This window comes from Telmatherina bonti (genome assembly GCF_933228915.1).
Source record: "Telmatherina bonti genome assembly, chromosome: 13".
Taxonomy (NCBI): Eukaryota; Metazoa; Chordata; class Actinopteri; order Atheriniformes; family Telmatherinidae; genus Telmatherina; species Telmatherina bonti.
The window spans coordinates 23,376,673-23,391,684 of NC_136611.1; the positions used below are offsets into that span (position 1 = coordinate 23,376,673).

A 15,012-nucleotide genomic window follows, 5' to 3' on the forward strand; every position below is an offset into this window, starting at 1 on the left:
CCTCTGAATCAGGATCAGGAAATCTGCGCTAATTAGCTCAGCCAGCCTAACCTGCATTTAAGCCTACCAAACTCTCCTCCTGTTGTCTTTTACCTCTACCCTCTTTTCTACACCACATAACGCACACACACAGACAGAAAAAGCATGCTGTGCCAAGACCATGCAAATGCAAAAAAATTTATAAAATTATTTCACTTACTTATTCTCATTTCAAGTCATCTTTCAGATAGATGACAACATTATTGTTTGGTAGCAGCATTTAGAGGGCTAGTCGTGTTCTTTTGCTGTTTGAAATTATCTTAATAACTGGGGACAAAACCAGGCATCAAAATCAATGTGAATGTTGTTATTTTCTCTGTTGTATGGTTAGTAATGCTCCATCCGAGTCCTATGCCCCTATGACTTGTCAATGGTTTTGTAGAAGCTTTTATTTTATTTTATTTTTTATCATTCTTCATAATTTATCACCGTTGCTTTATTTAAACTAGACTGGATATGTGTTTCTAACCACACGTGAGATCTATTAGAGTGGAGGTGAGGTTTTCCTTTGTCATAAACGCTTAAAAGACTGAAGGACAAAAGATAAAAACATGAACTTGAAAGGCAGAAAACACTCTGAAGTGACGCAGTGTGTATCTGTCCTTGAACCGCTATCGACTGGCAAGTGCACTGAAGCGAACATTGTTCATTATAATATTCATGAAGCTGCAGAATTTCTAAGCTGAGCTAAAACCAAACCAGATATCATTAAAACTAAGTCTTAGTATTATTTCTTGTGTTATCACAACTGGATTTTTGCTCTTCACAATTTGTTTCTGGCAAGTGGTCTTTACACTCCTCCAAACTCTTACCTTAACCAGCGTGCTGTGATTGTAATCGGCTGACCCCCTGACCCTTACTGTTTTTCAGGATTACTTCTGTAACCACTTTTATAGCATTAATGATGCACAAAACCCCTGAACGGTACACATGACACCCATGTGCAACCTCGGAATATTGTACAGCTCCAGCCCTTTGCCTTCAGGGTGAGATCACAAAGAAATAAGCAGATGAGGCTGTGTGTGCACATATGTGATTGAACCAGGGGGTGATTCCAGCTTTTATGGTAATGAGAACCACTTCTAGGCAGGTTACAAGGTAAAGGAAAAATATAAATGTCCTTAGCACACCATAACAAAGGTCAGCTGTTCGCATTACTTTTAGATACAGACAGATAGACCTTCAGTCCTACAAAAACCTAAGAACACAGCTTTTGGAGATGACAATGGCTAAATTCCAAGTCTCAAAGTCAGCTTGAACTAGGAGAGGTGGACGAAAGAAAACAAAAAATAATTTCATAACAAACAAGATGAAGCGGGAAGAACTATATGTGGTAAAGAAGGATAGGTCAAAGACTCTTATTAGCTGCACTGGACAGAGACCATTATTTAACACTTGGCTTTTCTTTACAATGAAGGAGCTCTTTGATCACTTATAGTTCTACATTTTCCACAGCAGAAAAAAGCTAAAAAGTCCACAACCCCTTCAGCACAACAAGAGCAGCCTACATCTTAGAGTTTTCCACATATTTCTGACACCTCCTCTGAGAGGCAAAAAAATTAGCTATGACCTGTAAATTTGGGTTTGTGAAGCCCCAATTTTAAAGAGGTTGCAGAAGTGTTTACATCCTTAAAGGGAAAAGTTACTACAGAGTTCTAACCTTCATCTTGTATCTAAACACAGCTCGATGGGAGTGGTGTCACTCTTCTGTACAAAATATTGTAGTCTTTCTGGCTTTCCATCTCTTCAGCAAAATTCAACAGGTTTATTCAACCAACCGGCTACATCATTAAAATCATCAGTCAACTAATGTGTCTGCCTTCCTCAAATCACCCTTCCATTTGGCCAGAGACTGGACTGGTGGGGATCTCCTGTGGTGTCTGGCACCGAGATGTTAACAGAAGATACTTCAGGTTCAGTGGCTTGCAAGGTAGGGCCAGAATAGACTTGGCTTGTACAGCCATTCATTCCACTGTTACAGAGAAAGTGATAATCACCTTTGAAAGAATTTGAAACTATTAAAAACTGATAACTGCTGGATCTTAAATTAAAGTTTTCTCTTACTGCACCTTCTTACTACACCTGCAATATTTTACGCCATTTCACAAGAACCAAGAGATAAGAAGTATTCCCATCACAAGACAGTAAGAGTAGTATTTGTTTCACTGCCATGATTCATGACAGTCATACTAATGTCACGGGGAACACGTGTAAGGTGAGATTCACTCAGTCTCCGAGTCTGCCACTTGGCTTCCAGCCCCAGGCCATTTTACGGTACTTATAGCCGGCTCTGGTTACTAATGGTCCGCTTTTACCCTTGGAGCCTCCCTGTGAATGTGTGTAAACAAATATGTACCAGTTCAGAGATGGAAAGTGAGCATAGAAGTCAGGAAGGCAAGAACACAGATGAGGGATTGAAGAGATTGAAAAGCAAAAAGAACATGGATGGATTTTAATTAATTACAGCAAGTGTGCGTTTTTTCTTATCTCTGCCTTCCAGCACATCTTTAAAAGTTTGGTGGTGGTGGGAGGGAGGGAGTCCATATTTTCAGCCGCATACCTCTGTACACACATTCACTCAACCATTTATCTACAAAGAGACATCAGACATACAGACTGCTCTGCATAGTACTAATGTGGCGACAACAAAACAACTTGGAACATCAACGTGCTTAAAGTCAACAGACTTTGACAGAGCTTGTCTTTGCCTGGATGGTCTTACATAGTTTACAATGAATCCCATTTGTCAGTCTGTCCCACAAGGGAATTAGTCAACAGTAATCTGCACAGTACAAGTATACAAAACAAACAGCACACATTTGGATGCTGGAAAACGTTTACCTATACTGGACTTAGACATTATAATGGAAAGCTATTGGAAAATTATATTTGAATATGGTTATGTAATAAAGAAGTACTGATTTAGCTGCAGGAGTGATGAGAGTTGTGCCCATCATATACACAGAGGACTGTGGACTATTGCAGGACTGGTCTCAATTTCCATAAATGGGTTTAAAGGGGAATGTGGAAATGGGGTGATACAGATACAGTTTTCTGGGGCACATCACGTATTCTGGACCAGAAGTGCCCAAAGCCCAAGGGTTGTCCTTGTCCGCTGTCCTGCAGATTTTCCATGCAGCCCTGTTCCAACACACTGGCTTCCATTAAATGGATCCGACAGCCAATGAAACTCTGCACAATGAGTGATTAATTTAAGTCAGGTGTGTTGGAACAGGGATACATGGAAAACTTGAAGGACTGTGGCACTCAAGGACCGGTGCTGGACCCCCCCGTTCTAGACAATCGATGATATCCAGGTATTAACGATTTAAAAAGAGATTAATCTATTTGCGTGTTCATTTGGAAGTGGATTCTCATGGCTGACAGCTTGAAACATCTGGATCAGTATTAGCTAACACAGATTGCTAACCCAGAAATAAAAAATTAAAAAATTAAAAAATTAAAAAATTAAAAAAAAGTGGGCCAATAGAGTCAATATTATCATCATCCTCAGAAATTTATATTTTAAGTGTTTTCATAGCCTTGGCTACTTGCCCAATTAGTTTTAAAATAAAAATTTCCCCATACTGGTCATGTTTTTCCACTGTACTCCAGAGCAAAAGGTCTCACAGTCAACTTAGAGATTGATGCATTTTCATAAAAGGCTCAATCTACTGCAGAAACACAAGCCCACAAAAAAATGTGGGAAACATGTTAAACTCTTGACAAATACCAATGATGAAATACTGAAAATGAATGATAATTAACATTTGATACACAAAACAGCTCGCTGAGGCAACATCAGGAGTGTCCAGCTCTGGTCCTTGAGGGCCACAATCCTGCCGGTTTTCAACATTTCCAAGGTCCAAAACACCTGACTCAATTTAATGAGTCATTATACAAACTTCATGGGGTGTTGAATATTGAATGTGAGTCAGGTGTGTTAAAGGAGGAAAACATTAAAAACCTGTGGGACAGTGGTCCTCAAGGATCAACTTTGGACAGCCCTGATTTGAATATTAGCCAGATTGGGATTTGCTTTGAAAAAGACACTGTAAACAGCATTTTCTGATAACCTTAACCCAAACAAGATCATTCAGAGTAAACTACCATTGTATAAGGGGGCACAATGATTGAGTGAGTCAGAAATTCAAGTATGCTGTATGTAGAATATGAGGAATATCAAGACAATATCCTTTCTGCAGTTTATATAAACACAATCATCATAACTTGTCTTGCTCATACCATGGTTAATATCAGAATAGCGCCGTGCACAAGGATCTAAGAGCTAATCTTACTGAACTGAGCTGCTCCACCATCTCACACCTTGTCTGATGGTGGCATTTAACTTTATCTCTCTGCCAGGGACATAAAACGACGTGACAATCTTGAACTACGCTGAAATGATGCAAAATGCTAGAAGTGGCATACTATGCTCATGAAGTCACGTTTCATGTCGGCTTTATAAAACAGACTAAATCTGTGGCTAATTATACTTAAAAGTTAGTCAAAGTGATGAGGGGGAAAAAAAAGGCAAACCCAAACTGTCATGAGTGGGGTTTAAAGATCCAGTACGTTGCACACTGGGCCCTTTTTCCACATTGTCTTGCTAAATTAATCCACCAGCTTTATGACTTGTGCAGAAAATGAGTCCAGAATTTTGTGTGAGAAAACATTAAACAGCATCTTTGCCATTACTAATGGCTATATATGTCATTTAATCAGAGCGACACAGAAACAAAATGAAGACTTCCTCATTACATTACACCTTTACAAATCTAGTGTGTATGCGTGCACACATTTTGCAGCTTGGCTCATATCAACAGCACAAGAGCAATTCCATTAAATAAACATAACCTAATCATGGATTGGCAGCATGGAGGAAGAATAAAATGGAAGAAAATGTACACATCACATACAAATATAAACACACACACACACACACATACATACAACAAGTAGCAGGTACTGGGCAGGCTGTCAGACAGGGCTGTATAAATGGAAGACAGCTCAGCATCTGCTTCCTCAGTCAGGAATGATAGATGGCCATGGATCGGGTCTGAGCGGGATCCTCTGCCAGCAGCTCTGCATTAGCTGTTTGTCTGATGATGTGTCTGTGGGACTCAGCTCCTTCCTCCATCAATCACTTTACAATCTCCCGCTGCATCGTCAGGTCATCACCCCTCTCTAATTGTCTGTCTTTCTGTTTATCTGCCAGTCTCCTGTTTGTCCATCACTCTTTTCTTCATCCAAACCATCTTTCTTTTGCAGCAAAACTACACGTCATTCTTTATTACTATTTACAGTAACATCCTTCATGAATCTAATGATACGTCATTTTTCCCCCACTTTTGCCTCTCAACGCTCCTCTTTCATTCTGAAGAGGTCTTATCCAAACAAGAGTGACTGCCAAAACATTTGCTTCTAAAAAAAAAAAAAAAGACTAATAAAAATCTTTTAAAACATCTCCATCAGACAGAACTGCCATGTCACGTCAAGGCAATCTTGACTTTAAGAGCATATTTGAGTAATTTAGCTAGAATGTAAAAGCAGATTATTGGCAGTGACAAAAGAAAGAGAAAGCATGTGTATACATTTAGTGTTAAAAGATCTATTATTGGATGGGCAGCAAAGAAATATTGAGGCGGAGAAGGATGTAAGCGGCTAATTTTTCCATAGTATTTTTCAGACAACCGTCTCAAGGAGAAAGTTGCACACAAATGTTTCCTCTACAGCTGCTGTCATGCTGTGCAGTATTTAGAGTAATGGGCTCCAGTCTCCCCTGTGTTTCTCAGGATGAGGAAGTCCTACATATCTCAGTCTCAGCAACCGACTCCTGGGAAAAAATGCAACGGACAATATCAGCAGAGAAAACATAATGACCTCTACTGCAGGCACAGAGAGGGGACCAGAGGAGACAGCAAGGGGGGGGGGGGGGGGGGGGAACAAAAGAAAAACATGACTGGAGAGATGAACGAAAGCTTGGGAGGAAAAAGAAGTAGGCAAAGAGACATGCAAGCAGACAAGGCACTGGAGATATGCATTTTGGCAGAAAAGAGGCAGAATCCTAGGTGGACGGACAGAAACTTGACTGCAGGACTGCAGAGAGCTCCACTGCAGTAAGTGGTTATTGATTGTAAGACAAAGGCCAAAGAATTCCAGAGTTACTGAACTGACTAGGGATGCTGGTGACTTTTGTTCCTCCTTGTATAACTGCAAACGCAACAAAAAACACAAGCGGAAATGCAACGAACAGCAACATACAAAAGCTAGGATTAAATCCTGCAGCAAACAGCTGCTCATGTCTATTGGAAAAACGCATTAGGACACACTGAGGAGGAGCTCTGGCAGATCAGTGACCTTTTCATTACTAATGATCAGGGATGGCTGTGGTTGTAACAGTAGTAAGGACGAGATGAACCTGAACATATACACGCTGCTTTGTTATCTCGTTCCATTGCTTACACACACACACACACACACACACACACACACACACACACACACACACACACACACACACACACACACACACACACACACACACACACACACACACACACACAGATGGAGACACATGCAGACAGCATGCATTTTATGGAAAGATCACATCTGTCTGAACCCTTCAGTGTCTAACCGATGCAAGTGACCTTTGAAATAAATGTGGGAAAATGTGAACTCTTGCACTCGAACATGAAAAGACACACTAACACATCATTAATTAGACAGAAGCGAGAAAGAGGGGATTTCAGCAGTTTGGGAGATATGTGTTTAAGGGGGAAAAAGAAAAATATGATCACAGGATCCAGCCTGAATCCAGAATGGCTGCCCGCCACACATCCCAGGCTGTCTGGCAGCTCGTCTTAAAGCCAAAGCATTTGCGGTAGCTCTTTTCAGTACTATTTCTGTGACTTAAAGTGTGTATTGGGTAGAGTGGAAAACATGGTGAACTGTGTCCTGAAACTTGAGTATAAATACATGAAAGTTCTCTACTGAGACAACTGAAAACATATGAGTCAAATTAATTTGATCATGTTAATGATGTGAAAAACAACAACAACAATATTAAGCATATTTTGACAAAGGCTTTTTCTACACCAGTGTAAAAGAAATATGACTATTTCTGTGTGATCAACTCAAGGTGTTTAGGAAATATTTATCCACAAGTACTGATTATCAGGAGTCCGAAGTCATAACTAGGGAAATATCCCACATTTCTCACACATTCACCCTCAAAGTACCACAAGCTCCTTACTATGCGACTACTAAATACCTCGTTATGCGTATAAAGAAATGCAATTATTTTCACACCTGCTACCTGTGGCACCTGTCAGCTAAAACACAAATTGGACACCATACTTACAATGTAAGATGTGCTGCAAGTAAAATCATTTACAAAATGCACAACGTGCAGTCTTTATGTTCTTTCTATGTATGCCTAAACAGTTTACTTTAACAAGTTTATGATTCATCAGGTTTGGAATTATTGTTTCAGTCTTTCTCCTAAAAAACTTAGCATTTTTGTAAGAGCAGGAAAAGGTCAAATGTGGGCAAGAAATCCTGTCTGTAGCTTAAATCAAATACAAGTTGATCAGAAGTCTATTTTTTAACACCTTGTCCTGATGGTTTCAAACAGGACCAAAATCACAAGTTTCACTGGTGGCACAGCATCTCTCCAGCACAATATACATGTTTTCAAAGCTGCCATGATTTAATCATTTGAAATTTAATGTGTCGTCTCCAAAAGCTGCTGATCTTAGTCATGAAGCCTCGTGCGTTACTTGGCTGTGACGAATAACCCCAAACTGTGACGTGTCTTATAAAGCACATCTTTTCTAGATACTATTCAGCAATTATCTTTCGGTTAAAAGAAAAAAAAAGCTAAATATAAAATCTTACCCTTAAATTCATTGAGTTGTTCATCATTTCCAAGGAGGGACACGCTTTCCCAACTCTCCCAAACTGGCAGAAGGAGCGTGTTACGCAACCACGGGATCCGGTCTGCGCCCCACACTCAACCTGAAAGACCTCAACTCAGCTGTTTCCTCTCAGGAACATCCATTTATAGGTGGAAAAGAAATATCCTGATCACAAAATACCAGCCGACAATTGACCTCGGAAGTGTGAGGAAAAGGGGGGAAAAAAAATCTACGCGCAGAAATCACAAGCTCCACTCTTTAGTCATGCCTTTCAACCCCTCTGTGTTATCGCCATTAAAGCCGTCGTCAGCTCCCTGCTCGTCCGAGTTGCACCACTTCGGACTCGCACACCGCCACCTCCACCACAAGGAAGGATAAAGACTGATCGACCAACCGAGAGCCGCTTCTAAGGAGGCGGGTGTGTGTGCGTGTGCATGTGTGTACGTCTATAATCTGCGTGTAGCTGCGCGCAAACAGGGTGAAATACCAACACAGTGTGTCTGAATGCGGTGTCCAGCCGGGTCCTTTAGGAATATGATCTCCGTTGTAGGAAGAGTCAGCCTACTGAGAAAGCCAAAACGCGGAGTTTGATGCTGTCAGATGTTCTCTACACTTCTCTTCCCATGACCGACAGACATGGGAAGGATTTGGCAGCCCTGACTTGGGCCAGAGTTTGAAGTGGGTTGGAGTGTGTGCGTAAAGTCTACAGTGGCCGTTATGTGCCTACACCGCCTACACTGGAAAAGGACGTATTTCTTTTTTAAGCTATATGACTCAACTTTTTTTCCCTCTCTTTTCCACATGAAACTGGGTAATATGCTATTTGTATTCCCAGTACAGTCAAAACTTCCATTTTCTCTCACACCGTCGTTCAGTAATTTATATAAGATTGGAAAATAGCAGAATATCATCTCTGTAGAAAGCTGCAAACATGCCAAGAGCTACTACGACGACAAGAACCATGTATTTAATTGTTCCAATTTATAAATAAAAGTTTGCATAACTGTAAATTTGAAATATATCTGTCAAAAACACAATAGAGTTACATGCAAGTTGATACAGGTCAACCAGAGTATTACAGACACTATAATGTGTCACCACAGTGAAAAGTCCTTCCAGAATTTATACACTTATTAAAGTAGCTACTTTTGCCAACATTTTCTATCTCTTATGGGACACATTAAAAGTAAGAACAATTACTAGCCAACAGCCTACATCTGGCGTAGAGTATATATTGGCAGCACAGTCTTCACCAGTATAACTGCACATTTTCTCTCCAAGCCTCTCCCTGCTTAGTGCATGGCCTGTATGGGTGCATGGGGAAGTTGTGTGCAGCTGAGCGTATCGCTTTGTCAAGTGGTGATGTATGAGAGTGATTTGTGGGCACAAAGAAAAAAAAAAAAGAAAAAGGAGTAGTTCTAGATTTAGGTGCAGGAATAAACCAGGAGTTTAGGTGGAATCAGCCAAGTCTGGCTTTAGGAAATCTACACTGGAAACTCAGAATGGAGTGTCCAGGACATACTTTCAAACCTCTGCGAGTAAGAAAAAACAAAGCATCAAGCATTGTTCCCATTTTCGTTTTAATATTCTAAATGCAAGCACATGGATGACAAAGCACACATTTGTTTTGTTGTGTTGTTACTGGGCGAGATGAGAAGTGGAACGCAGTCCAGAGATGCAGCAGATGATGTGTGGGAGGCTAGAGATGGTGCAGGAGAGAGGCTGTCTGTGGGCAGGCTTGGTGAACAGCAACAGCAAAGTCCAGTTAAGTGGATGAATGCAAGCCTTTTGCCCAAGCTGGAGGCTCAGGACACTCCCACAGAAGCCACAAGAACCATACGGCAACAAGTGTAGTAACTGAGTCAAATAGTATTTCTTTTTCTCCAACAAAAACAAGATGACCCAAGATAACTTCAGACTTAAGCGCTGTAAATATCCTGCAGTTAATCAGATTAAGGTTTATAAGCAAGTGGCTGTGCAAAGGAATCCAGCCACAGAAGTGCTGTGGGATGCATATTTTCACTTACATGTATGAGTCCCACCAAAACAGAATTTTACAGATTTAACAAGCAAACCGGTGTTGGTTTAAATGATCCATATTTATATTCTATACTGTTCAAAAAGCAATAAATATGAATGGGAGAATATTCAGGAGGTCTGGATGCAAGTATACTGCGCAGTGTGTCAGGTTTTGGCTGCCGTGTAACCCATCTGGACCAGCTGAGGGTATGACAGCATCATTCCCTATGTCATCGCATGACATTTCTTATGATTAGAGGACATTCCTCCAGCCTGACTAAACCAACCCCTCCCCCTCCGAGAACTGAACACTTCCTATTGATTCACCACATACAATCCTTTCCCAAAACAAACATTTCTCTTCCTCTATGCTGCTACTGAATGTCCGCCTCAACTCTTTCCTTCCCAGTGTAGTTAAGCATGTCATGTATATCTAATTATAGAACTCGTTTCTATATTGTTTGTTGAATTTGTAATTTTCTCACTTTTAAAAATAGTAAGATAATACTTGAGATGAAGAATAACTGCACAATAATTGAGTGAAACCTGAAGAAAAAAAAACAACATATTTTTGTTGATTTGAGAAAATTTAAATTGGGGCATTTATTGACAGCTGCTCTTAAAGGGCAAGTCAGTGATTCCTATATATTTTAGTCACTGTGTTCACAGACTCATTTGATTTAAGGGCTAAGGGGCCCTTTCACATTGAGTGAATCACAGAAGGCACAAAAATGTGAAGATAGCCCTCAGTAAGTACCATATATTTTAAACAGCTGTTAAAAACCTTGAGGTATTTTTGCTTTTTGCAATCACTGCAATAATATGGCTAAATATCTCAACATACAGGATATGGATTACACTATAGTAAAGTACATTAAACTCTTTCTTTTTTTTGAATGAATTTAAAAAAAGAAATTTATTTAGCAGCTTTTTCATCTTTACTGGCAATTTGTCATGATAAAGAGTTCATTATGTGCAGTTACACATGTGAGCAGTACAGATCTGTAGTCCTACTGTTCTTTTGTAGCAACAAGGCTGGAAAAAGTTGACTTAAGTTTGTTTATTCTCTGCTTTATGTACAAGTTGAACATTTTCTATCACGTTCATCTGCCTTTGCAACATTCTTCTTTGCATAATGTAAAAAAAAACCTGCTCATTATGTCACTAGATTTTATCAGAAATAAAACTATGCAGGCAGTTTGCTCTATCTGAAAGAAAACCACTGGTTGTAACAAAGAGCATTTCAAATTGTAGGCCTTAATTTGGGTTCAGCAATTGTGCTGCAGTTGATTTCCCAGATTTGTGGGGAAAGTAAACTGAATCTGTGCAGGCAAATTATGCATCATTTAATTAAAGGGGTCACCACCGGGAAATTGCACTTTTTCCAAGTTAAAACGTATGTATTGGTGTTGGACGGAAGTGGTAACATCCCTGCAAGCCTTTCTTTTGAAGATTGTCGAGTTATTTCATCTGGCCGCTTTGTTCGCAGCAAAACTGCCCACAAGGCAGTTTTTTTTTTGTTTTTAAGCTAATTGCATAAACCCACCCCTGTTCTAGGCCTAAACACTCCCCTCTTCTACACCTAAAAACATTTATTGCTTGTTTTGATGTCAGTATCTGGCTTTATGCAGAAAAGGAACCCAGGCGACGGCAGTGAAGATGATGCAGGAGTCTGCATGTCTATATGCAGCGGTCAACATTACTTCATTTTTTACAGATCTAACTTTGGATTTTTTTTCAGAAGTACATTCATATTTTTAAAAAAATGGTCCAACACAGAATAAAATTCAGATATTAACATGGACGACATGCCTCGTTGTCAACATGCTATCTGACTTTACATCAAGGTGAGCAGACAACAAAGTGACGACTTTACCATTCAGAGACAGTTTGTTGTAAACGTGCTCCTTCCACCATCTCGGCATCTTCTCTCTCAGGCTCCGAGTCCGGTTCAAACATAAATGGTTGAATTCAGAAAGCTGCTGCTGTCAGTTAGCTTGTTATTACTAGCTGTTGTTTTTAGCATCGGAGATACTTGGACCCGCCCCCCCGCTTCCGGTGTTGGACTTCCAGCAATCAATCAGCGTGCACTTCATTAACATTATTTAAACTAACATCTATGTTTTTCAAAATCTCGCATGAAATATCACGAGAAAAGTTTTATTATGAATAAAGGGTCAGAAAAAAAACATTTTAATTTTTTTTTTGGTTTAATAAGTTTTTTAAAAAACTATTTAAAAACACTTCGGGGACAGTGGACTCATGAAAAGACAAGGTTATGACTCCTTTAAATGATGTTTTTCAAAATTCAAATAGGTGTAGAAGATGCTAAGCCTTCCAGCTCGCTACAGGTCAAACAGGAGCACGGCAACCTGTGTAGGATATTAAATAGGACTGAAGTCATGTAACTGTAACCAAAGAACACTAAATATCTGCAGCAGGAGGACTAACTAGCAACATGATGAGACATACAGTGTTGGTCACATGTACTCATGTACTATGCACATTACATCAGCAAGGATTATATCCAGAGATACTGTATGTATAAATACTAAATGACAGCCCTTGTGGATCTCACAACAGCAACTGTAGTCACCAACTGTGAGGACACAACCTGAATGTGTGTGTTATCATGTAGGCCTAAAATAGCATGATAAACCTGTTTGTGTAGTTGCATAACCAACAGCCATTCTGTGTCCACTGACATACTGACGAATGACACAGAGGCGATTGGTGTAACGGGTTAATAAGGAGTCTCTGATCTGCTCAGCTTTATGTCTCGACCAATCATATCAAGCCCTGTTTTTACCCATAACCAATAGAGGGCTCTGTCGGACCTGTGTAAGGTAAGATGGATTAACCTTTTCATCTGTTAAGGATGATAAGATTACATATACCCAGTGCTTTAAGTGGAACAAAATAAGTGCTGGTACTCCCTTAATGACTTGCTGTCAGTTTGTCATGCAAATATGGGACAAAAACATGGCTGATACTTATATGTAGATCTATAAATTGATCTATAGATTAATAGTTTTATAGCACAGAAATGACAAAAAAAAACAAACACAGCAAGTTCTAAATCAAATCCACATTTGCCAAATTCAAAGTGCCATGGAGACACTTGGACATTAAACATAACAGAAAAGAAAATACATAAACTTAAAGTTCATTAATCCTTTCATGCATGAATAAATATTTAAAAAATGCAACATTTTTCACATTTTTGTAAAAAAAACACCCTTCTCATTCATGAATATGCAAGAAAAAAGCTTGTAAATAGGTGGCCACTACGGGGTCACTATGAATGAAAGGGTTAGAAACAAAAAAAGTTATACATTTAGACTTATTTAGCTTATTACCAGACTAATTTAACAGTGTAGTACTATTACACTTTTCCTCTGTGAAATATATTTTTCAAAGCATTAGGCCTGGTCCAAGCCACTTAGCAATATTATCTTTAATTTAGAAATAATCTTCAAAAACTCAAAATACTGACCAGCCATACACTTAGTTTGCAGCATCTGACCTTCATTGTCTGGTGTAGTAAATGATTGTTAAGTAGTACTACTGTCATCACTCAACTCTGCTCCAGTTTGTAACATTACAGCCGCATAGTTTTTCTCCGCCTTTACTCTCATCCAAAGCACGTCCACTTCAATGTAGACACAGAAGCGAGTGAACAAGGTGACGTGCGATGTGACGTTGTGAGTTACAGCAAGCATTGAGCGTCTAAACCGGTCTTAACAGTACATTTCTTTTGAGGCGACTTTTTATTAAAATCAACAAATATAAGCTGCAATATGTGATGAAGTCGTGGGAGGGTATACTGATTGCTGAAGAAAGTATGCACTATACGCTGTAAAAAATAGCCCCAGTACGCAAAGGGATAGAATTTAAAAGTGCATACTTAAAGCACTGGATCTAAGTCAAAGCAGTGTGTGTATGATTGCAGAGAGCCAAGAGAACAAAAGTCCATGTCAAATTCATCCAAGCTTCAAGGGGTTTCACCCCTCCTACAAACACACAGCATCTCCGAATATGACCCTGGGCCTTTAACCCCCGAGTACCAAACATGACATCATCTAGCTGACCTCAGTGGAGAGTTCCACTGATTTCATCATGGAGAGAGAAAGAGGGGTGTTTTTATTAGTGGGGGATACACAGCTCTGGTCAGCCTATCAACACCTCATAAAACAACAAGAGGTTCCTTTCAGCTGTTTCACCCTTCAAATCTACCATAGCCTTAACCCCCCCCCCCCCCCCCCCCCCCGCTTCTGCCCCCACCTCCACACCCTGGAATTCCCCTGCGACAGGTCAGATGTAGGTTACCCACAACAGCAACACCATCCATCTTTTCAAGGCAAGACATTCACCACAGCTTAATAAGCTTTCCTTGTGTGACTTAACATTTCAAAACATTAAATTCAGTCAGAATTAAAAACAGCCAAGCTACAATTTACAGTGTTTATTAAATCTCACAGACGCCACAGAAATTAGATATGGAGACAGAGACACTAAAAGCATTGCATCATTAAAGAAGGCCCTTAATAACTCCCTCTTATACTTGATGAAAGCAGCTTGAACTCTCAGATGGTCTGACAGCAGCCCTGCCTAAGCGGACGGAGCTGATCCACCTGCCAAACACACACCCACCCACTCACCCACCCACCAGTGACGCCACCTCAGACACTAGTTCAGATCCATGCAGCACATCACTGGCCAAGGATCCTGCTGTGAGCAGTGATTCAATTACACACTTTGGCTTGCTGCTTTAACACAAACAACACACATTCCTTATTTATACAGGGTTGATGTTTGTGCTACCTGTGCTCTCCACTACAGGAGAATGTTCACCAGGGGAATGCATTGCTTTAAATGGAGGTAATTGTTGCTTTAGAGAGCTCTTGTTTAGCACTTCATATCCGCCTCTTCAAATCTCCACCCACTCTCTCTTTTGCAGGACACTTTTATTCCAGAGAAGCATGGGTGAGATGGACAAAGAGAAGAGAAGCACATAAACACAAAGAGATGCATC

The 15,012-nt window shown here is 40.0% G+C and overlaps 1 protein-coding gene across 4 annotated transcripts in view; it reads right to left on the reverse strand.

The window, feature by feature from the left end:
• rtkna (rhotekin a) overlaps positions 1-15,012 on the reverse strand; it is a 55,916-nt gene that overhangs the window by 17,139 nt on the left and 23,765 nt on the right. Inside the window, exon 1 of one of the 4 annotated variants that reach the window (XM_079251335.1) lies at positions 7,939-8,423. The exons of the other annotated variants lie outside the window; for them this stretch is intronic. Within the exon in view, the coding sequence (XP_079107461.1) occupies positions 7,939-7,965 (27 nt within the window). The 5' untranslated portion in view covers positions 7,966-8,423. Of the gene's footprint in view, positions 1-7,938; positions 8,424-15,012 lie in introns of those variants that run through there. 4 annotated transcript variants of the gene reach the window in all.